This window comes from Poromitra crassiceps (genome assembly GCF_964638095.1).
Source record: "Poromitra crassiceps genome assembly, chromosome: 5".
NCBI lineage: Eukaryota > Metazoa > Chordata > Actinopteri > Beryciformes > Melamphaidae > Poromitra > Poromitra crassiceps.
The window spans coordinates 49,416,815-49,443,996 of record NC_139642.1 but is presented as its reverse complement, the minus strand read 5'-3'; the positions used below and the strand labels follow the sequence as shown (position 1 = coordinate 49,443,996).

The window sequence follows — 27,182 nt, the reverse complement described above, 5'->3', positions numbered from 1 at the left end:
ACACATAAAATCACATTAACACATAAGCCGTGTTTGGAATGGTTCACTCACTCACTATTCCACATGTAGTGTTGATCATAGTGAACTATTTTGGGAACGATCAAACAAGTTTCAGACACAGTACCTCACACTTCTCCTTCGGTAAACGCGACAGCATTGCATTGTGGTATATGGGAGAAATTGTAGGGTACAGTCACTGTTCACTAGAAATTGCAGTGCATTGTGGGTATTTTATAGTGGACTATATAGTGATGCAAATTAACAGTTGAGAATTTGGACAGGGCCTTAATAGGAACCGGTTTTGAACAGGGCTCTAGAATCATATTACCACATACAACTGTAGCTACAACACAACTTGACAGCGAAGCTATTTACAGCCAGGAGGAGCTACACGGCCATTCTTCCTCATCTTCCTCATCCCTCTGTTTCTTCTCCTCCCTCACTCCTGCTCTGTGTGTCCACACACCTCATCCCTCTGTTTCTTCTCCTCCCTCACTCCTGCTCTGTGTGTCCTCTCTGTGGGTGATCATCACGTAGCACAGGTTCTTGTAGTCAAGGTTACCACAGCGACATCCAGGGGGAAGTTTGCAAACATATCATTTACCTGCAGGGTAAACAGAACATGGCATGGCTTTTATTACATAATGGTCTCTTTTTACCCCGGGCCCTTCACCGTCAGGTTGGTGGAGGGATCACACACACACACACACACACACACACACACACACACACACACACACACACACACACACACACACACACACACACACACACGTCAGTTAAATACACTTTTACCATTCAATTAGCTCATCAGAACCAAGAGATGAGTGCGGTTATGAATCATTGTCACATCTCTCACTGGCCTCTGTGTATCCTTTCATCTGTGCTGCGCCTGCCTGTTTCTTCCTTTCTGGGGAGAGGGACGCCTCCCCCCTTCCTCCCCCTCTCTCTCTGTCTTCTCCTCTTCTTTTTCCTGTCTAGTGAACAGAGACATGTTGATATGAGGCCCGCTTGCTTTGCACGGCCACAAGGGAACAAGTCTCTGGTGCTTTTGATCAGCTGCAGGATCAGACATGTCCACAGCTCCCCTGTGTACACTCACTGACTGATCATGCGGTATAATGGGCATGGCACAGACAGCCCAAGACACACACCCACACGTGTCTTCTCTGTACATCATACAGAAACACAGGCACACACACAAGGACACGAGCACACACAAACACGAGCACACGCACGCACACGCACACACACACACACACACACACACACACACACACACACACGCTCCTATCTACCCCCGGTGGAGAGGGCCTGTGGGGCCTGTGTTGGCTCCGCTCGCAGCAGGGTGCTTGTTTGCTGGACACATGGGAGCGCGAGAGATGGTGTGTGTGATTTCCCCTTTCGTGCCCTTTTTTCCCTTTGACAGTAAGATGGATGATTGCAATCACAGGAGCCATCAGTGAGACAGAGTGGAGGTCTATGGGGCAGGGAGACACAGCCATGGGAAACCAGCCGTCAAGATTCTTACACCAGGCTGCCATGGGAACACCGTTGTGTTTATTTGTCGGGGAGGTTTTGTTGTTACTCATTTTCTTGTCCCCCCTTTCCCCCCACTTTGGGCCTTTTTGATGTACAGAACATGAAAGCATCCTCGTAAAATGTGTGTAGTAGTAGGCCGCGCGTGTTTGTGTGTGTGTGTGAGGGAGAGAGGGAGTGTGAGAGACACAACATGGCCTACTGTAAGTCAATCTGTCTCTCCAAACCAGTACAAATGTGACAGATTTCATAGTGATTAGACTGGTCTCTTTGATCCCCCGAGAGAATGAAAGACAGACTTTTCACTCCCCATCCACAGGATGTTTTTAAGAGAAACATCTGTTGCTGTACAAATGAGATGACTGTGTGTCTCTAGCCAGAGGCCCTGTAGGTTATGAATGGCAAAGTGAAGGGGCCTGCTGCCTGCATGAGAGGGGGCTGAGAAGGATCTTTGTAGGGATGCACCGATATGAAAATTTTGGCCGATGCCGATAACCGATATTAACATTGCTGTTATGGCCGATAACCGATATTTACCGATGACGATATGATCTGTATAAAACCACATTTTTATGATCATCACATTTTGTACATACATACTGAAAAACACATGTTAACACTGAATTTGAAAAAGTTATGCATTTCTTTATTTGCAAAGCCTTTGGAAAAGCCCATAAATCATAGATTTACTGCATTATTTCATATCAATGTGAAGAATTTGGCTGATAATGATAACCGATATTAACATTGCAACATCTGACCGATACCGATATGACCGATATGTTAAAAAATGACTAACATCGGCCGATACCGATATGATTGCCGATATATCGTGCATCCCTAGATCTTTGTAATAAGCCGTAGCTGCTAGTTAAGATGGTTTAAATCAAATGAAATTGCCTCAGACGCCGGCGTATCCGTCAACGTTCCCCTTCAGGTTGTTCAACACTATCGCCGCGGCCCGATACCTTTGAATCACACTATCTCATATTGATACGTCCCCATACCTCACCTTGTTGCCAAGCAACAACTCACCTCAGCCTCTGTAAACTTGTCAGCTTGTGACACCAGGTGATATTTCATCCTACAGGAGAGAGAAACCAGAGAGAAGAAGAATGACTGTTCCCGTTTCTTTGACCTAAAATTAAATGTGTTCTCTGGTTCGCGAACCAAGGTAAGGATTAACTGAATCCTGAAACTCTATTGTTTTATTACATTTTACATTACACTTTTAGTTATCTCTGCCATTAATCCCTTAAGAGGCACAACAAAGCCACATGGGCATGTCTGCCATGACTATTTACAGACTGCAGATTACAGAGGAAGTCACACTCACTCCTGCCCCTTCAGCGTCCCCCCTCCTGCTGGGGGTCGAACACCTTGAATGCATTGAGGATGGTCTCCTCAGGGTCCGTTCCTGACAAACTGCAGAACATCGGGAGTAGCCTACGCTGCACAGGTTATTTACTCAAACTAAAGACTCAAAGCATGATGAAACATTTTAGTAAACTTAAGTAGCCTAAATCAATACAAATTTTGTGTAAAAAAAAAAAGGTATTTAACTTAATCACTGCCTCCAATACCAAATTAGATTAAATATTTTAATATTAACTTTAGTTGACGTCTTCCAGGCAAAGACAATTCAAGAGTGGATTATAGGAGAAAACTATGGAAAAATGGACTACTAACATACGATATAGGCTATGATACATATGATAAAATGCCTCTATATTTATTCTCCATCGTGTACTTGGCCTTCCTTTTCAACAAGGACACATGAAGATGAATCCCTGATGCATGAAAGTCAAAATACTTAACTCACATTAGAACAAAACGTTAATGTCATCTATGAGAAATAGAGATAAACTGAAATTAAACAACTTTAACTCCAAATTGGAAATAAAATATAAATTAAAAAAACTATGCAATTTTGCATTATAAGCCCGGTGATGACTGACCTTTGAGGTTTTCTCTGAACATGGTGAGGAAGACAGTGAAGTTGACGGGGTCTGAAGAGCACTTCAGCATCTCATCCAGCTGGTCATTACCAACATCCAGGCGGCCTGCCAGGAAACACATCATACACTTTCACCAGCCACACCAAGCATGTCATTTACATATTGATGCTAAGATAAGATGAAACTTTAATGATCCCTGTGGGGAAATTGGATTATTGCAGCAGCAAATAGTGACAAGACATGGCAGAGAATATACAAATATATACTGTATAGAAAATGGAGGTAAACATACAGAACTGACACTTTCAATTAGAAGGCTTCCTCCAGCATACAGCATGTAGGAGACAGACCCATATAGACAAATAAGGGCTGTCCTCCAATAGGGATTAGGCTACCTCAGAACCTGTCGCAAACCTGGAAAATATACATAGAAAAAAATATAAACAACAATAGTAAATTGCATCATGCTCATAAACATACAACTATTAAGAAAGGTTATTAAGTCATATAGAAATATTATATTTTTTTATTTAACCTTTATTTATCCAGGGAGGACCATTGAGAGCACGCTCTCTTTTTCAAGGACGCCCTGATTACAGTGTAATCACAATTGAAACAAGTTAAAGCAATTAAAATCAAGAATAAGATTGTGGCATATAAAGCAATGAAACACTAAAAGGATAAACGATACACAGTAAAATCATATAAAATCACAGGTGCAGATAAATAAGAGCGCTATGTAAAACAGGTGCAATTCTTATGCAGTACATCCTCAAGTAGGAAATACTTGTATGAAAAATGTTCATATAAGTATTTCCTACTTGATGATGTAGGCTACTGCATAAGAATGTTTATTTTTATAATTTAAAATGATAAAAATGGTCTAATGTCAAAGTCCAGATTCATGCCATGAGGGTGTAATGTTTTCAGTTTATGGATCCAAAATGTTTCCCGTTGTTGAACCAGTCGAGTCCAGGGGGTTCCCAGCAAAAAGGGTCATTATTTAGGCCTGTAAGCCAGGGCGAGGAGATTAGGACAGTCCCTGGGACAAACTCTTCTCAAATGGGGGTCCATCATCTAATTTGTCAGTTTAGGGCTCCTTGACGTAAAAAAAACCGTTTGAAAACCAATTAATTAGAACATGTTGAAATGTGCCAATGAGTATGGATGCACAATGTTCTTTCACAGTTAAATCATAAATGTAGTATCACAGCTATTCAGATGTGTGCTATACTGTATCATACCAGGAAGTAGCCTACTATTCAGATGTGTGCTATACTGTATCATACCAGGAAGTAGCCTACTATTCAGATGTGTGCTATACTGTATCATACCAGGAAGTAGCCTACTTGCCTAGAGCAGCAAAGGTGTCCCTCAGGTCACTCTGATCAATCAAGCATCTCTCCTCTGGTCCATGATGGTGAATGCAGAAATAAGGCAGAAATACAAGCATACAACACACACACACGCGCGCGCGCACGCGCACACACACGCACGCACGCACACACACACACGCACGCACGCACGCACGCACACACACACACACACACACACACACACACACACACACACACACACACACACACACACACACACACACACACACACACACTTTCAGCATCAGTTGTCTAACCTCTTTGAGCTGGATCTAGCTCTGCTCAAACATACTGAAGAGGTTGGAGCTTCCTCCCACCTTCTTCTTGGCCTTTTTGGGTGCCTGGAGCAGAGAGAGCAGAGCCACGGCGGTCTGGGTGACTGTGACAGAGCAGGCGTGTTGGAGGAGAGAGGAGAGCCATGGCCGTTCGTTCCCTTGAGTCAGACCGTCTGAGGGGGCATGAACCAACCGCTGTCAGCACTACATCAAACAACTCCACCTTTCCACATCAAGGCACTTAGGGGATGGTTTGAGGGTTTTTTCCAAACAGCTGATCATTCACAAAGTCACAGTGTTGCTGCTTAGTCTAGTCTACAATTCACTCATCCATCTTTGGAAGTAACACTTCATGTGGATAGTCCAGTGTTAATACTCAACAAACTATCAAGTTACAACAAAGTATCGCATGTCGATTTGGTGCTTCTGTAACCCCAACCCTGACCTTAGCTAAACCCTAATGCTGACCCCATTTTTTTAACCTAACCCTGACCTGATCCTATTGGTAATTTCTAACATTAAGCCCAACCCACATAAACTTATAGCCACACATTCAATATATGCAAACTCCTTTTCACATAATTATCACTGAAACTTAGTAGACTGGATAGTGACTTAGTGGTAGCACTGTGGGTCAGTGCTTAGTAGCCTCCTGTCACCTCACAGGTGTGTGTGTGTGTGTGTGTGTGTGTGTGTGTGTGTGTGTGTGTGTGTGTGTGTGTGTGTGTGTGTGTGTGTGTGTGTGTGTGTGTGTGTGTATAGTAGGTATGTATTGTACACTACAGTATGATACATAATGTAGCATGTATGATTAGTATGTAGTCCTCTGTATATGACATGCCTGTGATCAAATAAAAATGAGTTAGTTACTCCATTAGAATGTGAGTATTTGATTATTCAAAGGAAGAAAGTGTGACCTCATCTGTTACAAATTACTATTAGGCTATATAATAATAACTGACTTTTTGTTATATTTTACTCTAATTGTTTCTGCATGACTTGGCGATAATAATGCCTCATCATATAATCACTATAGCCTACATGATGAGCAGAGTGACAGCAGCAATGACGCTGCACAATGGAACACACACACTGCGTTAACGTGGCGAGCAATGCATGCAGAGTTCTTATGAAAAAGATCATTTACAATTCGGCAAGAATGTATCAAAGACACAGATTCCTAGCATTGTGTGGATCTTTGCAGTCTTCTTTGTGATCAGCTGAAACCTGGAGAAACAATAGGAGGAGTGCCTCTCCTTTATATACTAGCAGGCCAACTGTTCAGCACCTGTTGTGTGAAGAGACAATGGAGGCCGTGCAGTGAAAGCTTCAGACAGTGGGAAGGTATGCATGACATTTGGAGGCTCTTCCTATTTTAAACAAAGGACATGTTAGCCATTGAGAGGAGAAGGAGCCACTACAAATAGACCCTTATTGGTATACTTGATATTGCTTTGTTTGGCCTATTAAATTAGGTCATCCTCAAGTTCAACTGAGCAGACCAGCCCAGCTGGATTTGTCTCCATTGTTAGGCTTTACAATGCTATGTGAGCTGTGAGGGCACAACTCCTCTCAGTCCTGACCAACTCCAGTTTGATTGCCCATGCCTTGGTCAGAGGCGCTGACAGGAGTATTAACCCTAACATACATGTCTTTGATGGTGGGAGGAAACCCACACGAACACAGGGAGAACATGCAAACTCCACACTGAAAGGACCTGGCTGGGACAGACCGGGTTTCGAACCCATGACCTTCTTGCTGCGAGGCACAGTGCTAACCACTGATCCACTGTGCCGTCCTATCATTACAGTAACTATAGCTATAAGACAGCTGTCTTGTATAGATGAGATTGATGGGTTGTGTGCGTTTAGGCCGTCTGATTATTATATTATTATAGGATTATTGTTGGTGCAGACTTGAAAGCTCCAGCAGCTGTTGATGCACCGTCTCAAATGAGAATCAACACTATTTCATCCCTCTGTGCCGGGGGTAATGTCCCATTTGACGGGGCAAAGTGTTAACTCTGTGTCACGCCACTAACACAGAGGTGTAAATTTGAACGATCCGCATCACAGCGTTTGACTCCTATCAAGTTACACTGCAGCGCCTTTGAAAACTTTCTTTGAAAACAGGCACACAAGCACCCCTCTCTCTCCCCCCCTCTCTCTCTCTCTCTCTCTCTCTCTCATTTTAAGTTCTTTCTCTCGCCTTGTCACAGCTCTAAGCTGCAGCTCACAAAGAAACATGCACAATCATACTGTGATGTCAAACAACGATAAAGGAAACATGGGAGCATGCTTATGTTAGTGCAGCTGTCTTTTATTCAAACGGTGTCTCTGTTATGAGTTGGACTAAGATGGGGGTTTTGGCCTGAGGACACCATTGTGGTTGTTCAGTTTGACCCATCCGACTGAGAATAGTCTCTGATGTACAGACATGAGTCATGGAGTGCTATTAGGACAACGTTTTTTTTTTTTATGGGTGAACATTGCCCATGTATGGTGTTAGGCTAATAGTAGATAGTAGAGCAGGCAGTGCAACAGGGACAGATGAACATGATTAAGTGCAAAGTATTCACTATAGTAGTACTCACTCCTTTTTGTCTTTTTTTTTTACAGCCTGATAAATCTGTACAGAGACAGAAACTTGACAGCAGGTATTTGTGAACCTATTAGAGGAAGTCTTTTTTTATCACCTTCCTAAATCAAAAATGCTCACACTTAAAACAGGCGTGTATGTGCACGCGCACATTCGCGCACTCACCATCGTGCATATAAATACTGTATACGGTATTGATGATTTAACAAAATGGTGACAAGCTGTTTATACAGTAAGTAACTAATACAGTTACTTAAATCACTTTTTCCCAAACAATCATGGTTCATAATAAATAATGGAGAAATTCAATCTGCAGCAGGTGATTTTTTCCGATAGTTGGTGAGCAGGTAGTTTGTTTTCCTTTGCAAATGTAGTTGAAACACATTACTGGTGATCTGTCACTACACTGGTGTTGCCTTCATTGCATCCAGTGTTAGAGGTAAGAGGACTTCAAGACTGGAACCAGCCTGTGATGTCTGTGACCACATCAGTCCTGCCTTTAGCGTTCCTCACCCCTCGACAGGCTGTGCAGTAGTGTTCCGACCAGAAGGTGGGCCGGTGGACGCTGTAACTCCTCCTCCAGTCCAGGTGGCGCTGCAGCTGGGCCGGGTTACGTCTCAGCAGCAGCAGGTACTGTGCCAACCCTCGGACTGTGGGGAAGTCGTCCACGTGGATGAAGGCCTCGGGGGGCAGGAAGCGCTCGTAGTTGTCCCTGGACGGGCCCAGCACCACGGGTACGGCCCCGGCCAGCACGGCGTTCCACAGCTTCTCCGTGATGTAGTCGGTGTGCTGGGAGTTCTCCAGCGCCAGGTAGAACTGGTACCGCTTGAGCAGCCGGCCCACGCTGCCGTTGGTGTCTTCGGGTAACGGGCGGCCTGCACGCCCAAACACATCCACCTGGACGTAATCGCTGAGCTCATAGTAGAAGGCCACGCGGGCTTGAGACTCGGACCAGTTGCTGATGACCCAGGCCACAAGGCGGGTCCTGCGGTGTGAGGGCGAGGGCCCGCGGAGGGCCTGCGCATGGCGGCGGTGGTGGTCGCCACCCTGGAGTCTGTGTGAGACGGGGATCAAATGCCCATAAGGGAGGAAGATGTCCGAGTCCAGCCGGTAGGTCATGGTGAGGTTGAAAACACCCTCGAAGCGCCACAGACCACGTGTGTGCGTGGGGGACTCGAAGTTCATCCAGATCCATTTCTGAGCCCGTGGCCGTGGTTCCGGTGGTAGCTCGCTCACGTTGATGGCGATCTCGCGGTGGTGAATGATGACGGCGTCGGCCTGCGGGTAGGCGCCCCAGTCGTCGGTCAACGTGCACCCGCTGATCTGATAGAGCGCCTCGCAATCCGGAAGTTGGCGGTATCGGTCAAACGGATGCGTCCATATTAAGAGCGTCACCTCACTGCTAACCCCAGCAGCAGTAGGGGAGAGAGGCTGGGTGAGCGGGTCCGGTAGGTAGACAAGACAAACTGCCAGGAAAAAGAGAAAACCAGCGGTGGCCCCGCACATCCAGGAGCATGTCGTTTTCAAACCAGTCGCATGGCACTTCTTCCTGCTGCTGCCGGCTCTGTGAGACGTGATGGAGGAGCGGCCTCCTGCTCTCTGCGGGGCCACCACTCCCATGGGTGCCTGCTGCCCCTTCACTCCTCTGCTCCCTTCAGTTGAAAACAGTTCAAAACATTCCCCTCATGATCAGAACTGATTTGTTTCCTGTGTCCAGCAAGAGATAGCTGCATTTCTAATAATGAAAACCTTTTTAGGTTCAGGAAAAAGACGAGAAAATGCAGTCCCTTCAGGCCCTCACGGCCGTGTGGGTGGGAGAAACCTGTTGGCACACCCTGAGGCAAGAGACTAGCCTACTTTGCCTTTGTCCTTCCTGGTAAGATAAGAAGCAGTGCTGATAACGTACAGGTGACGTTAGAGTGGCAGCCAACAATAGTCCAAGTTTAGTTCCTAGTTTCCCCCCGCATTGTTCTGGTTGGTCAGCCTACCTGCGCTGCGTGGTGGCGGTGATCTCATGCTGCCTCCAATCCGGGGCAAAAAATAAAAAAAGAGGACAAAAACAGTGGCCGTGCTGTAAACTCAAACATTTGACGTGGCAGCGTCGCTCTGGGTTCCAGTTACCGGTGAATGGGCCTTTTGTGGGGCCTGCTGCCTGCTGGTCGGCCTCATAGGCTCTTTTAGGCTGGGTAAACACCTTGGCCAGGGGTGCAGCGGCGGCCTGCACATTTAATAGGATAATGCCATTTTCAGATAACTGGCACATTTTTCATTTGGTAAGCTACTTTGTTAATGCAAGATATAACTTACATGCTATTCTTCTGGATGGAGGCCAAAGACAAAATCATGATGAGACAACACAGGAGCCTATATATATATGTGTCGGCCTATAATCTCCCATTTACGGTTAGCTATAGTTATGGTATGCCCCTGATCCTAATAAACTAATACTGACCATAATGTACAACTAAAGTTGTTCAGTATGGGCGGCCCAAAGTGGCCGCCAAACCTCCATGGATCTCCCGTCTAAACGCGACACAGATCACTGACCACTAGGTGTCTCCCTACACAAACATAAAGCTGTCCTGCAATGTGTCCTGCTCAGACATTGGGACTTCTCTCATATATTGCATTTCTAATTTAGCCGATGAATAAACATTTCCCGATGAAAATTAAGCAGCAAGTCTTTGAAAAGGTTTGGCTGGCATGTTTTATTTATTAGATATGACCCTGCATTCCAGCAGCCCCCCCCCCCCCCTAAGCAGAACCCTTGATAAATGAGTCACACACTGAGGAGGGGGACTGTAAAGAAATGTAGGAATAAACACCATGCACTCACATGTTGACGGATACACCCACTTTATGTAAAGCATGAGTTGTGCAGGCCATCGTTATCTAGATCAATCTGGATCCAAATTCATGAAATAATCATTAGAAATGGGCGGTTGGAGATGTTGCTCTGTTCTGTTGTGTCTGAGCTCTGGTGGGCTGAACAACACACACACGACGTGTTCGTCCCCACAGACCCCCAGTGTGTCATGAAGTGTGCGTGTGAGCAGGGGAGAAATGGCAGATAAGGAGGAGTGGGAGGGGATGAAGCAGGAGGCACGTGCGTCTCTGTAGGGTCCTCCTCCTTCCTGTAACATCAATTCTCCTTTCCTCACTGTGGAGGAGAAATCTCTTTGTGTGTGTGTGTGTGTGTGTGTGTGTGTGTGTGTGTGTGTGTGTGTAATGTGCATGCCTGCATGTATGTATGCGTGTGACTAGTTATCCCCATAAGAGGTTTTGTATTCTTTCTGCATTATTTATCCTCTCTTTCATCTGAACAGTTCTATTTTCAGCCAATCATTGAATGTCCTGCCTGGGGTTATCTTGGTTGGAAAGGAACACGGCGATCTCTTCTGTCGTCGGTTATGGATACTGTGAGGCCTGCATGGTGAGGCTCAACATTACACACACACACATGAGATACTGTGAGGCCTGCATGGTGAGGCTCAACATTACACACACACACACATGAGATACTGTGAGGCCTGCATGGTGAGGCTCAACATTACACACACACACATGAGATACTGTGAGGCCTGCATGGTGAGGCTCAACATTACACACACACATGAGATACTGTGAGGCCTGCATGGTGAGGCTCAACATTACACACACACATGAGATACTGTGAGGCCTGCATGGTGAGGCTCAACATTACACACACACATGAGATACTGTGAGGCCTGCATGGTGAGGCTCAACATTACACACACACATGAGATACTGTGAGGCCTGCATGGTGAGGCTCAACATTACACACACACACACACACACACGAGTCTCTCTGTGTTTGTGTCTTTCTTTCAGAAATAGTTGAGGTGGCCGGGGCCGGAAATGACCAATAGTGATGTGTTCATTGTTTATGTTTTTTGTTGGTTCATTTTAATCTATTCCTTCTGTACTGACACAAAGAAGTGCTTATTTCTGTCAGAAATGTACTGTTAGTAAAGACAGACTGATTACTGATTAGTGACATTTTGTATCTTGTGGTTCAGCACAACAAAGTGAACGGACAATGCTGTGGGCTTTTATCTTGGCTTCTGCAGTATCTTTGCTCTCTCTCTTGTTAGTAAAGAACATCATCAAAGTCACTCAGCCATGTGGCAGACCTCCACATGGTCTGATCAATAGTGCATCTTCCTCTGGTTCAGTTCAACCATCCACCATCTGTATCAGCTCAGCAACCAGCCACACTCACACACATATACAGATAAACACATAAACAGAGAGAGAGAGAGGAGAGAGAGAGAGAGAGAGAGAGAGAGAGAGAGAGAGAGAGAGAGAGAGAGAGAGAGAGAGAGAGAGAGAGAGAGAGAGAGAGAGAGAGAGAGAAACTCCCAAATTGAAATAGGGCACAATAAGCAATTTCATTTGCATTAAAGCCATTGTCAGGTCATCTAACGGGGAGCGTGGCAGCCATCTTGTAAGGTAGTGTGTTATTGGTGCAATACACAGGAAACTGGCACACAGCATGGGCCTCATACATCTTTCTCTATGTGGTCACTGGTCAGGCCTGTTGTTTACTGCTGCCTTCCTGTTTGTCAGAAGGCTTGTTTGTGTGTGTGTGTGTGTGTGTGTGTGTGTGTGTGTGTGTGGCGTGTGCATGCGTGCGTGTCTGTGTGTGTGTGTGTGTGTGTGTGTGTGTGTGTGTCTGTGTGTGTGTGTGTGTGTGTGTGTGTGTGTGAATCATACCAGCGCAGAGAGAAGCATACAGTTTTTGAAGGGACCCCCAGCTCTTCACTCATCTTTCCTATTGATTTTCTCTTGCTTTCCTTTTTCCACATTTTTTTTTTACGTCCCCTCCCAGGGGATGGGATGTCTCAATTGGTCCCAGCCACAGACAGAGCGAGAGCAACAGAGAAATAGAGGATGAGAGGAAAAGAGAACGAAAGAAAAACAGAGAGCGAGAGAAGATGGAAGAGAAAGAGTTAGGGGAGGGGGGACAGAGAGGTCCCCGATCTCAGAGGCCCTCGCTGACCCCTGACCTTGAACATGACCTCGGAGGTTGCCCCCGGAGGTCAGAGGTTGTGTGAAAGTGCCACTGCGGCGATTCACTTCACTGCCGGGTGATGATGATCTTATGCACCCCCACCCCCCCCCCCCTCCTCCACCCAGTCCGTCTGACATGATCAGTGTTGCCCTCTGCCTTTCGGGCTCCCAAGGGCCACACATCCGTCTCGAAGCGGCGGCCACACAAGGCCTGCTAAAAGCACCTTACAGGCACAGGCAACGCAGGGAGGCAAAGGGAGAGCTAAAGGACAGAGAAGCTGTATTGTTTTGTAGCCTCTAGCTTCTTCGGGGGTATAAAGGGGGTAAGAGATAGTTTTATATTGGCAGCGACACAAAGAACGTGTGTTTATTTCTCTATATTTAAATGTTAACCACACGCACATGACCTCATTCATTCATCTTTTTAGAGGATACATTTGTAGGCTCTAACATGTTTCTTCCACTGTCCCCTCAAGAACAATTTGAGACGCTTTCTCTCCCCACTAATTTCACCGTGGAGGAGCCATAGAAAGATGAGTGCAGGGGGGGAAAACCCCGCTCGAGTCAGACGTGAAGCTCTGTGGCAGAAATGTGATAATTTGAAGGTGGATTGATAACTCTTACTTGTTCTGACTTATTCTAGCTGTGAACGCCCTGCTGCTTCAAAGCCATCCAGAGCCCAGTGTTGTTTCAGCTAAAGCCCTTGTGTGGAGATACACCGAACACTGACATGCAGAGAGCTTGAAAAGAGGAACTGACAGTGAGAAATCCAGAGATTTGTAATGTTTGCTGGTAGACTTTTAGAAGGCGTTGCACGTTAAGATCACAATTGTTCACATGTAGTCAAAATGATCTCATATGTGCGATGCCTTCCACACGTCTACAAGCAAACGACGACTTCATGGAGGATCTTAGTCTCACCAAATAACTTGAATGAATGATGATGGACAAAAGGCGCATGGTCATCAGTAAGGGCTGAACAGTCTGTGCTTTAACATAACTCCAAATTAAAGAGTTTGAAGCAAAAATGAAAAAGATCAATAAAATATGGTTGGCAAAATAAAATCTCATTCTATACATTAATAATTCTGTTCTACCCAGAGCTGTGCTAACATTACAACAATAGATCATGTTGCTTTAGTCATGCGTCTCTCCTTTGTGTGAGAGACAGATACAAATGCAACATGAAGGCCAGAGCGAGCGGGCGTATTATCTCAGACCTGTATTTCTGGTTTGCCTTAATGATAGGTCATCATCTCCTCTCATCTCATGCAGGCCAAGCCCAGCAGACAGTGATGAACATGGCTGAATGCAGGCCAAGCCCATAGCAGACACTGATGAACATGGCTGAATAAGGAACAGATGAAAGGATTAAAGGCGAGGTTCATATGCAGCCTTATTTTGCCTGAAAAGAAAACATATTTTCAGCAGAACATTTATTATTATTATTATTGCAGGTCGATTTATCAGTCTTCTTGATATAAGACATATAAGACAATAATTTTTTATATGGCAATAATAGACACTGACAGCCATGTGGACCCTGCTGCTATCTTTCTTCACTGCCATTCACTGTAATTCCTTTGAAGCAGGCCCTCCTCCTATTTGAGGAACGTAGTTATAGGCTACATTTTATTAGAAGCATGTGATGTGTGTGATGGCCAAACCAAAGGCCAGCTATAATTCACGATAATATGTGTTGAGTATAAAATAAGACAAGGTTGTTTAGGCTGCAGCGTATCAGTTGACCACTGTGCACCATTTCATACGAGGAAACGACTTCAAATCAAATCAAGTAATGAGCCGAGATTTGAGCTAATTCGAAGCACAAAAATACCCACCCTTGTATTCGCAAAAATGCAATGAAAGAGGCGTTATTATCTATGGCAAATTCTGTTTTTATTTTTAGCCAACACAATTCAAGTGTAATGGCTGTGAAATAAGTGAAATGATTGGAGAGAGAAATAAAGCAATAGAACCCCGTTGTTATTTTTGTGTGTGTTAAAGGCTGAGCTAATAGGAAGGCTGGGCTCTGAGCATGAGAAAAAAGAAAAAGAAACAAAACAAATGCAATCCAAGATTTTCCAGACAGGCAGGCCTTGTAACACACACACAAACATACACACACACACACACACACACACACACACACACACACACACACACACACACACACACACACACACACACACACACACACACACACACACACGCGCGCGCACACACAACTCAATTGCAGAACCCACAAAATGCTAAAAATGAAAACAATGAAAACAATGTGTAATGTGTATTGGCCTGATAAATGTTGTGCAGCTCGGCTCTGTGCGCCCTTGTGCTGGGCAAGTGGAGGCTGAAGCATAATGCGTTTTAAGGTGGGTGAGGCGTTACAGTTTGACAGAGGAATTTGGGGCACTCTATCCCCATCCTGTGTAATTAGGAATTCTCTGCATATCCCTGCCAGACACGTCCACTAGCCAAAGGGGTCAGAGGACACGGTGAGCCATGAGGGACGCAGTGAGGGGTCCAGCGTTTTGCTCAAGGTCACCCCAACAAACAACAACATGCACACAGACACCCCAAAACACCAGACTGCATCATCTGCATGCCTCCCACTGTGGAAAACTGCCTGACTGGATCTGGTTTGATAAATTAGAATCAGAATTATATTTTTGTTGCAATTTAATTGAGATTATCCAGTGCACATACTTTTGATGCTGCCACTTTATCCTATTCATGTTGAATTAAACAGACAGCGAAGACAGAATTCATTCATGGAGCTTGGAAATACCTTCACACCCCCTGTGCCAAGTAAAAGTCCACTCCATCTTTTACCAGTTATTCAATGGTCAAGTTCAGCAGGTCCTCGCTCCTCCTCGCCATCACTGCTTTGCTGCACACATGCTGCGTTTGTACATATTATTATCTACGCCCCCCCCCCACTAAAATAAATAAACAATAAGATATATATATATATAGGTATATGATCGTCACAAATTGTTATTTATAGGCGACAGTTGAGTGTTTTTTTTACGATTTGAACGGACAGCAGGAGTGAGCTCTTCTTCGAAACAGGCCTAATATTTAAATCAATTTAAATTACTTTCAACTTTTATGTGGGGTCGTTCCAAACGAAGACAAACAAGACGATACAAATCAACATTGTATGACAGCATGCAATAACACAACTGCAGGTCAGATGTAAAGCATTGTAAATCAGAAATTAAATCAACGTGTTGTAATAATAACAGTAGCTAAGCACTAGAATAGATGACTGGTGCGAAGCACAGACTGTAAAAATAGGTGCGAAGTAGTTCAAGAAGGGGCGTCAGTTCGCTAAGCCCCAAGGTATGTCTATGTAAAGTGTCTGCATCTGACACATCACGTCATACCAAAATATCGACTGCATTTAAGTGGAGCACAGAGCTGACAAATATATTATTATGCGATCAATAAAATTATTATTATGCTATATTGCCTGTATACGGGAGACAAACTATCTTGCAGACATAGCCTACCTATCAGACGGAATATCCCATTGGTCCTGAATATGCTGACCTGATTTTGTGTTTTGTTTGTGATAACAACATAAGGGCTGCAAATACATTCCTGGCATCATTTTCCCTTGATCTCTGCTCTCCGTTTTAATGATAAACCCCCCCCCCCCTACAAGATCAAATTTGGACTCACGTGAGCTCGAGTATTTCAACATAATGAAATAGGATGTAAAACACTTCCTTTTCAGTTACCTACCTGTAATATCGAATGTTGCCGTAATGCTATTAAAGCAATTATTCTGGCGTTATTAAGGCAACACTCCTGTAGTCTGACTCCAGTCCGCACACCGGTCACTCGCCGAGCGCACCGTCGACCCGATCCGTTCCGGGTTTCCCGCCCCGCCTAGTCCTCTCCACTGAACTCCAACCCCCGCGCTCTCTATCAGCATCTCATTCCTGTCTCAATATGTCTCAAGATGGCGGCCAATGCAGGATCGATGTTTCAATATTGGAAGCGTTTTGACTTACAACAACTACAGGTCAGTTGCCCCTCTCTTTAAACCCTCTACGCTCTATTCGGTTCTGCGGTCTCGTCTGTTTCGGAGTGGATGTTTTGTGTTTTGGTGGCCATTCCGTGGCTCTTTAGGGAGAGAATTCAAGACCTCTTCCTCACATTGATGAAAGTGGCTCTCTCGCTGATCAGAAATTGATCCTCTTTGTTCAATGCACATCGATCGGACACTACAACCCGGGCAGCCGGGGCGATGCCGCGGGGATGCGCCGAAATCAAACAAATCGCAGTCTCTCGCCAACGCTTTTGATCGCTTTCGGTTTATTACATGTTTCTACAACTTTACAGAAGCAAGTAGCCAGTTAGCCCGACGCTTAGCCGCTGTAAGGTTGGGTAATTTGGGGGAAAATAAGTGCGACTCATTACGGTGGCGCTGTGGTGACACCAGCCGTTCAGACGGGCAGCACAGACACACAGCTTCGCTTGTGTTTTTCGCTTTAACTGTCAAATCGGCAAGTTTTAGTGGCTACGAATGAAAACATTAGCCACCTTGTCGGCTAACGGGGTTTAAACTGTTTATATTTAAGACGTCACCGCGATCATGGTTGATCAACACAGACGGCTTTTTTTTTTTGCTTTCCCCTGATGGCAAGCTACGCGCTGCTCAATTATAGCGAAGGTTTTTTACAGACATTGCCACGTCTATGGAAGTGAACGGGACAGTCCTCGCTGACACGAAGCATTTAAACGGAGAGAAAAAAGCACGACCTTCTTGTTGTTGATGAAGAACTCCAGAAATGTCCCAGTCTCATGCACGTCACTAATCTAGGCGTGTGCGCGCAGGAGATCCCTCAGTACAGGCCTATTCAGCGTGTGAATATAATGTATAGTCTGTGTGTTGTGTATATTAGAGCCCGTTTGACCTATTACAGAAATGCAGACAATGGGTCTGTTGTGTGTCGCCGTGGCATTTAACGTGCACGCTGAATTTTAAGTCACAATTTCTGAATATTTACTAGGCCTAGTTACTGTCCTCATTAACATAAGATTGTATTAATTAGGGTAGCCCAATTATGTACACGTTGTGTTGTGAGTCACATGAGCTTAGTGGTTTAAACTTTTATTTAGGTCATGATGCCCCTATGACTCAGTAGACAAAGGACACTGAACAAGTATTTCCAGCCGCCTTTGTGTTGCACTTATGCCACATCATCAAGCCTTCACTTCTCTATTTATTTGATCCTGTTTGGTCCTCCTACTCGTGCCCCCGTATTCATGCATTATGTAAAAATGGGAGACTGCTCTCTTTTTCTCCCCCCCCCCCCCTATCTCCTCCCTCCCACCCCCTTCCTGCCCCCATCTTCCTCTCACCCTCCCTCCCTCCCTCCGCCTGCCCACACCCCCACCATTTTTCCTCCCTGGCCCTTCACCCTGCTCTCACCCGTCTCTCCCTGTTTGAACTGGTGTGTGTGTGTGTGTGTGTGTGTGTAAATTTGTCTGAGATCGGTCTTTTTCATAGATTGACTGCCAGAGCAGCGGAGGCACTGCCAGCAGCCCCGGACATGAAAAATGCATCACATAAGTTTGTGATAAGGCCCTGGGTAATTATGGCAAAGGCCCCTATCACAAGCGATTAGTCAGGACAGTGAATCTGAGCGTGTGCAAAAAGGCTGGCGGTTGGCAGGCCTGTCTGCAGGATAGGAATCAGTCGGGGCTGTTATGTGTGTGTGTCTGCGTGTGTGTGTCTTGTCTGTGTGTGTCTTGTCTGTGTGTGTGCGGGAATGTGTGTGTGTGTGTGCTGGTGTGCGCAGCACTGCTCAGAACATTCACTGTCTATTATTGATGACATCTTATTTACTCTCCCTCCCACTGAGCGGCTCCTAGAGGATAGCCTTCAGAGAAAGCATTTTTTTCCCCCCTCGTCCGTTTCCTGAGGAGAATGGGGGGCTATGATATGATCACAGTCTGCACACAATCCTTTGTCAGCCAATTGCATTCTTGTTTGCTACTTTCTTCTGACCAAATGGACAATGTCTGTATACGTGCTCCTGTTCACATCTGTGCTCTGCGTGGTGGAAAAAGGCAGTGTGGTGGAAAGACTGATTCTTTTTGTATCTGCTGATGAGAATCTAACCCAACCTAGATGTCAATAGCTTTAAGCCAACATAGCGTCTATTCCTCCGGCTCCCTGGTGCTCATTAAAATGCTATTTGATCAGTGGGTCCCATTCGCTCTGTAAGAAACGAGCCGGATGGTTGTTATGGGACAGAGTGTGCTTTGAAACAGTACAGCGAGCTGTAAACTTGCCTTCATCTCGGCCGGTTTTTTCTCCCACCATCACAAACACAAATGGGCGCAATAATAGCGATGCTTTTAGCAAGGTCTGGCACACGTGGAAAATGGATCAGTGATTCAGAGATGATGGGTGACAGTGAATTACAGATCATGGGAGGAGGTTTTAACATCTGTAATAATCCCTGTCCATCCATTAGAGTTGAGTTTCTTTAGAAGGGTTCATCACTCTCTCCTGTTGTTGTTGTTGTTCCTCTTGTTTGGACCCGGTCAAGCAGGTTGCTGGAACGTTGTGTTTCTATTTGAGAGTGATGGTTGTGCGTCATTAAAAGGAAGCCTTCATCAGATGCGAGCTAGTAGCTGAGCCGAGCAGACTTTTATATTTTTTTTGTGTGTTAAGCTGGTAAAATTGGAAACAGACCTTTCTGTTATTCACCATTTCCAATTTAGGCCCTAATAGCCTACATCTCACCTCATAACGTTTCCTGGAACAAAGCGCCCCCAGAGCCATTTAGAAAAATAGTCGACTATTTTAGTGGACGGCTAAATAGTGACCGAAATGAAAACGGATCTAGAGCTGGTTCTTACTCACCACCTCCTAATGGGTAAATTTAGGAACGATTTTGTAAGCTGATCCCAGAGCTGCGGTCAGTGGCAACCTGAGTGGTTTAAATCTCTCAGCGACTGGCCCGCTGTTGTCTGCAGGAGTTTGAGTGTTAATTTATGAGCTGGTTGTCTGAACTCACTGGCGGGATATTTTTACCCCTCTGTTGCTGCACAGGCTGGGGGAGTGTAGAGAGGAAGGGGGCACATCACGTCATCATGATTTCTTACTGTAGCCAACCAGTTCTCTGCCCAGTGACAAAACCTGGCATCGGGACTGAGGTTTCACTGTGTGTCGGTGGGTGGTGAGCGCCTCGGCGTGAGTCAGAGAGAGAGGCGAGTGCATGTCAGGTCTTTGGTCCGTCCTCGGTCTACTTTGGTCCCGGCTATGTCATCCTACTTTCTAAGAGCTTATAGTGTTTCCTTCAAGGCTGAACACTCGCTGAGGCTGAGCGTTATGTGTAACTCTCAGAAAGAAGAAAAACTGCTCTCTCCATATAGGCTACTTTATCACTGGATAATACTCAGCGGAGGGCAGGAGGCTCCCCAGTGGTTTTAAGCCGCACCTCACTCTCCACTCCAGGCTCAGTTTCTTCACCCCTCCCTCCGCTTCGAGGAGTGTCTTTCTTGAGCTAGACCTATTTTATCTGAATGTAACACAACACCTAGGTACACACTCTTCATCTGAAGTACTAGTTGGGAATTGGATTTCTTGTAAACCATTTTTTTTAACATCTTGCATGCTTGCAATCTTTATGATAAGGAATGAAATGTTGGCCAGTGTCACATGATGTTTGCACAAAAGATGTGAAGCGGTTAACAGAAGTCTAAAAATAGTGATATTGATAACCGCAACATTGGCAGTTTTTTATGCTTTGTGCAGAAAAAGTCTTAGCAAATAGACTTTCTCAGCAACGTGTTCGCTTATGTAATCGGAGTAAAAAGTAACTCGTATGGAAGTAACTGGTAACTTGCACACCATACAGTTTCCTTTCCACAAGGGCCATATGATTTCCACAAAATGGACGGAATCATGTAATTTGGTGGAATTTGGTAATAAAAAGGGAATCAACTGTAAAAACATGGAATATTGCAGAATTTTCCATATTTTGGAATTCGATAAAATTCGGCCTAATTATCAAAATCAAAAGTGGACATAATTATTATAGTAACCCAAATGATATCGTAATTGTAAAATAGGCCTAGAAGACTTAGTAGAGAAATGATTCAGTTTTCCATCTGGGTGTTTTGAGAGAGTGAGGTCGGTCTCGCTTGGGACCCTGAAGTCACCTCACAACTTGGATTTCACACGTCGAAGAGGCTGTCTGAGAGCAAAGTCATCAAAAAATGAAAAAAATATATCGATCCTCATAACCACTAAGTTCAAATTAAAATGGAAAAAACAGTATTTGGAAAAAATAAAACTGATTTCATAATGGTTCTAGATTAAGTAACATTGAGTTAAGAGTGATCCAGATGTTGATATAGATGAAAGAATTGCAATGAAATCATTTATTTTGCTTCATGAACACTACTCATTTTGATTAATAATCTTGGTCATATTGTTGAGCAAAATAGTCGTAATGACCAGTTTATCTGTTATTGTGTAGGTCTAATTTCTATGCTAACGGAACAAACTTTTGTCAACCAAATATTTCATTATTTCCCTTTTCTGCTGCTTGTAAATGTGTAATTTATCACTCCAGCAGATTTCGGAGTACACAGAGAAACTGTCATTTGGCCCAATTTGTAAGGCAAATTGTCACAAATTGGGCCAAATGACATTACAACGAAGGTCATTAGGGTTACTTTTTGTGACGGTCACTGTCACATTTTCGACATTAAAATCTGTCACAGCTAATTTGTAATTTCACAACAAGAGAGAATTCTTCTCGTAGATAATTTCACTCACTCTAGAATAGGGATGGGGGATAATATGATATTAGATCCTCTGCAGTTAAAATATTTGTCACGCTATACCTTCATGAGGAGATTATGGACATGATGATACATTACAGGAGCCTAACAGTCCATGTGTGATTTCTATTCATAGCTTTTGCTGTTGCCATTTGTATTCACTGCTTTCACCAAAGTTTTCATCCAGTCACTGCGTAACTTTGCTACTAACCTATTTACTTGAATAGGTTTTTTCATGGAAATGTTTAGAAATATATTTTTTTAATACAAATTAATTAAATGCATAAACAAATCAATCATAATCAAAACTTAATCAAAACATCACTTTTATGATGCACATTTTCTCTTCATTTTCTAACCTTTTTTTTTATTCAGGGGAGTCTCACTGAGAGGCTGAGAGCAGTGTTCTCTTTTTCAGCAGCGCCCTGATGACATTCACACACATTCACACCTGGAAGCTGCCCAGTATAACCGCAGTCTGTTCTGCTGGCCACTGAGCAGCTCCACTGGAGCGGTTGGGGTTAAGGGGGCCTTGCTCAAGGGCACCTCAGTCAGTGGGGGTAATGAGCACTGCTTTTTCCACTTTGTCCACCCAGATTTATCCTGCCGGTCCAGGGGATTGAACCGATGGCCTTCCAGTCACAAGCCCACGTCTCTAACCTTTAGGCCACCACTGCCCATGATTCTGCTGCTGCTGCTTTTGCCACTTGATATTTCAAACTCAAAAGAAAAAAAAAAAAGAAAAAGAGAAGAGACAGTCTACAAATAAAACAACAGTCATCAAAATACTATTTTGTGGGCGTACAAAAAAAGCACTCGCCTACTACTGCGGAGACCCGAGTTCAATTCCCGGCAGCGGTACATCCAGCTTGTTCAGACATTCCTACAGACACAATTGGCCATCTCTGTGGGCGGGAAGCGGGTGGGGGTATGAGTCCTGGTTGCTCCTCTGGACGCTTGGGGTGCCTTTTCGGGGTGAAGGGGAACTGGGGGGAATAGCGTGATGCCCACCCACGCTCCCTGCCGGCGAAAACTACTCGCTGTCAGGTGAAAAGTTGCGACCCCCCCAGATCAGCAGAAGGACTGGAGCAACGGGACAGCAGGGGGAATTGGCCAAGTATTGGGCAGAAAAAATACTATTTTGTTATAGGATCCTTCTTCTTTCTGCAGCAGTATGTGTGACTTATAAAGTTGGAAGCAGGAGCTTACGAACAGCACTTGAAGGTATCATTGGACGTTGGACAACGTTAGCCTGAGAGAAGCATTACTATGAAAATAAATGCTTTGAAGAGCTAGGCTAACGGACACTGTAATGGTTAACCTAGCAAAGAATGATTCCTATTACAACAGCCGAAAAATTAAGGTTTCACTAGATTGCGCCAAGTCAGTGACACATCACAAGATGCACAGGGCAGCTGTGGGTGTGGGCACAAATGTTTTTTTTGAAACTGCTCTTCCACAACTTGAATTTAGGGACGAAACAATAACCGGTTTTAATGATAACCGTGATCAAATTCCTTACGATATCTGTGCGCGTTTAAAAACACGGTACTGTAAATACTGTCCATCATCAAACCAAAGTTGGCAACCGTCTCCGAGATGCAGAGACACAGCCTTGGAGAAATGATTTCAGTGAGCGTATCGATCCTTTTTGGGTCTGAGTTTTCAATATAAAACTGGGTGAAATGATTTCTGCGAGTGTATTAGTACTTTTTGAACATTTTCGGCACATTTTAACAATACTGTCAGTGTGATAATATTGGTCACTAATCGTGATATGAATTTCATATCGTTTCATCTCTACTTGAATTGTGGTAATAATATCTGATAATCTTGTGAGATTTTCTTTAAATATTGCCCACCCCTACATCTAAAATACTTTAACAGTGATTTAACAACACGGGCAAAACTTCCACCCAACATCTAGCAACAAGAAGTGAAAGGGAGGGAGTGAAGTGTCAGGCCGTGTGGAGCCAGTCCTCTCACCTACAGCACTTCAATGACAGCAGCATCCATTATATGACTGCTATGTATTCCAATAGTGACGACATCATGGGCTGGGCTGACTGACTGGACAATTATTGAGGATCACGATGCAATACAGCCTATTGTCAATTGTAAGTTGCCCCGGTTTTTTCATGTCATGTCGAGAGTGCCTATTGTTCTATTAAGCGTGAGGTTTTCAGTGAATAATTGCAGTTGATATCCTCTGACGAGCTCAGCAGGCCGAGCCGCAAAAACGGCTACTTTTGAAAGAGTCGACCACAAGGTGTTCGCATGGAGATGTCAACAAAGGCACTAAGGCAGTGAACTGGTCAGAGGAAATGGAGACGCTTTCCCATAAGGCAGCGCGACCTATCAGGTGATCACAGGTGGTGGTGATCGACCTATCAGGTGATCAGACGCCCGCTGCAGGTGGTGGGCAGAGAATTTGACGAGTTCGGCACACTGCGCAGTCCGTGCTTAATTTCCCCCCCACAAACGTGTCCTGTAGTGGTACATCCTGCCAAGCGTACCCTGGCCTTTAGGCTGCGATGGAGCCTAGCTATTGGTGAACCTCTTGACCCTCCCTAAATTTAGTGCCGTGTATCTGACTGTTATCAAGAAGTCCAGGCTAAATCAGGCCTGGGGATCCTTCTCCTCAGACCTTATCCCATGTCAGCACACATGACTCCAGTATCACTCTCCTGTTAGATCATTGACCACAGGTATTGAATTCTAATAGGGCCTATCGGTGTGCCTTAATGGTCCAAGTATGGAATTATGATATTGGTGCGCTGCCTGCTAATGGTCTCGGTATTGAATTATGATATTGGTGCACTTTGACGGTGTCAGGATTGAATCATGATATGCCTTGCTATCTGCTAATAGCTCACTACTGTGTCATTTCCAATGCCAATCATGGCTTGAGTTGTTAGATCCATATAATACGAGCATAGGTGGCCTTTTGGGCTCAGCGGAACCATCAATCACATGGGAAGAGCTTTCAACCTGTAACCCGGGGTGGGTTCTCTCTCTTCAATTTAGAGTTGTCATGATAATTTCTACCTTTTGATACCGATACCCGGGAAAATATCGATACTCGATACCATTTTCAATACCAAGTGGGGACAACACTTCAAGAGGCATAAAAATAAACGAAGAGAGACAGATGGACGCACAGACGCACGCGTCTCCATAATCTGGGCCAGCCGCGGCCTGATAAAACTCATTAGAAAACGCTGCACTTAAACAGCAGATTACTAACCCTGCTCTAGCCGTCAGCCTATCAGAACACTTTGAGCTTGTTGAAGCAAAAGATACCAACCAATTAGGGAGGGGGAAACCAGTAGTCGCTAGGGATGCTCCGATCGATCCGCTAGCGATCGGAATCGGCCTTGTGTGCTAAATATGAATATCAATATACTTTTGACGACCTTACTCTAATTTCTGTTAGTCTCTGCTTTTTCCACTTGCCTTCTTCTCATAATCAGTCCATCCAGGAGTTTGTGATTTGCAACTGCATGAACCCCCCCTCTCCCAAAATCAAGAGTTCCCTGAAAATAATGCACAGGCTAGCAGTTTCCTTACATCACCTTGTAAATCCCCTCACTTAACTTTTTGGAAAATGACTGGGGAGCAGACTTTCACAAATCCTCCTGAATTTAGTAAATAGTCTGATGAAATTACTTGTCAAAAAGCAGTTTGTGACAAATGTGTCCTTCTGACTCACAATCAAGAAATCTCAGAATGCCCCTAAAAAAACCATGATCCAGGGGATGTTGATCATTTTATTTTCACTGAATTCATTTAATTTCCATGCTAGGAGAAGATGAGAAAGAACACACTCAAACAGCGCTGTTGTTCACACTATGCTTTATGCACTCATTACTATTTTTTACGCTGCCCACAAACTTTTGTAAATGCTCCCAGTTTTTAGACAGTTGGGGCAAGAGTTGCCCCCCAAATATGTTTTTAATTTCCTACACTGCTCACAATATCAGTCAAATGTAGTTCCAGTTTTCCACAAAATAAACAGAAAACACTGCTAATTGCCTCTTGCACATCAAGTGTTCATAGTCACAGTAGTAAGAGGAAAAGCCAAACGCTGGAGGCTGGTTTAATGACAAGCTAATATCAGTACACACAGTTGTTTTAACTAAGGTATACCGCTACAGTACCGTACTGGGAAATGTCATATCATTGTTCCATCCCTACTAAAGAGTTATATCTATAGGCGGTTTTAACTTGACAACAAAAACATTCTAAACTGAACTCCGGCTCACTTCCTGTTGCAGTGTTTGCTAGTACAGGACATCACCGAAAACATCAAGGCAGTTCCAGGCAGTTAAAACAAGCGTCTATTGTCTGATCTTTATCCACTCAGTAATGTCCAGTCAGTAATGTCCTGTCCAGTAGTGCTGTGGGTTCAGTGTTTTCACGAGGAGTCTAATGTAAAGTCATGGAGTTGTAATGGCTGGGTCTGGATCTTGGCTAAGGTTAGTCTGTATGAGCGTCTCCACACCTTCACCGTGTTTATTCTGAGCTCATTCTGATAGTTAAAAAGCAGCTCGAGCTGTGATGGTCCTAACTGCCAGCTCACAGAGTAATGGACGTCCTGCTTCTGTGTCAGGCCTCTAAAAATAACACAGACTGCTCTGCTGCCTGGGCTCAGCACAAAACTACCACTGATTATGATGATTCAACGACCCTGTATTCACAGGTGTGCGTGTGTGTGTGTACTGTGTGAGAGACGTGTGTGTGTTTGTGTGGGAGAGAGAGAGATGTGTGTGTGTGTGTGTGTGTGTGTTGGATGGAAGTCTTTTGTGTTAACACTACAGAAATACATTGGTTTAGTTTTAAGTTAGGCCAAGATCACCGTTAGCAGCTAATCTACAACGTGACAATGGGAGGAACTTTGCAGGCACTGCCTACGTGTCTTCCAGTTGTTATGGGGAGCTATAATCACTGGGGGGAAATGGCTACTCGTCTTAGAGCCTTGCTAATCTAAACGGCTGAGCCAAACTCATTGCTATGCGAGTCATGCCAATGCAAATGACAGCGGGGCATCAGATTAAATCGTTTTAACGTCCAACATCCTCCTAATATTAGTGCATAAGCTTTGCCTAACGCAACTTACGCAAGATCAAAATACTTAGGACCGGCCAACGGCTATTTATCGCGATACACGGGAAATTCTACACTAAATGGCACAATTCTGTATCTGTTAATTGCATTGGACGTCCTCAGACGGTACCTTAACCTCTCCCTGAACTTTGACCCCGAGCAGCTGCGGGACCGGGGCCAGGGGTCAGAGGGGGTGCGACCCCTGCAGGCCGCAGTGTGACCTGGGCTGTCTGACGGGCCTAACCTCTGCAGCTAACGGATGATGACTTTGCCATCTGTCTTCCTGGTCTCGGTCTCGCTGCCTTGAACTTGAACTTGTTGTTGTGTGTGTGTGTGTGTGTGTGTGTGTGTGTGTGGACTACGGAGAGACTCCCAATGAGAAAATGGCTCTCTCTCTCAATTAGCCCAGGCAATTTTCCACTGCCTAGATATTTATTTTGGTTGCAAAGGGGGAAATGACTTGCAGTTGGCTGCTCGGA

The 27,182-nt window shown here is 44.6% G+C and overlaps 2 protein-coding genes and 1 pseudogene across 4 annotated transcripts in view; 1 reads left to right on the top strand and 2 right to left on the bottom strand.

The window, feature by feature from the left end:
* Window positions 1-467: 467 nt before the first annotated feature.
* Window positions 468-5,333, bottom strand: LOC310776564 (myosin regulatory light chain 2B, cardiac muscle isoform-like; annotated as a pseudogene). Its single transcript has 7 exons — window positions 5,319-5,333; window positions 5,151-5,214; window positions 4,851-4,924; window positions 3,498-3,602; window positions 2,876-2,956; window positions 2,575-2,623; window positions 468-604 (listed from the first exon to the last, which is right to left on the bottom strand). The product of its transcript is annotated as a myosin regulatory light chain 2B, cardiac muscle isoform-like (transcript).
* A 2,532-nt stretch (window positions 5,334-7,865) lies between these two features.
* LOC310776737 (alpha-(1,3)-fucosyltransferase 4-like) lies at window positions 7,866-9,307 on the bottom strand. Its single transcript, XM_083636902.1, has one exon. The coding sequence runs from the start codon at window positions 9,250-9,252 to the stop codon at window positions 8,197-8,199; it is 1,056 nt and encodes a 351-aa protein (XP_083493028.1). The 5' UTR covers window positions 9,253-9,307; the 3' UTR covers window positions 7,866-8,196.
* Window positions 9,308-16,712: 7,405 nt separating this feature from the next.
* cux1b (cut-like homeobox 1b) overlaps window positions 16,713-27,182 on the top strand; it is a 79,385-nt gene continuing 68,915 nt past the window's right edge. For both annotated transcript variants that reach the window (XM_083636891.1, XM_083636890.1), the window contains exon 1: window positions 16,713-16,813. In XM_083636891.1, the coding sequence (XP_083493017.1) occupies window positions 16,751-16,813 (63 nt within the window). In that variant the 5' untranslated portion in view covers window positions 16,713-16,750. The remainder of the gene's footprint in view (window positions 16,814-27,182) is intronic.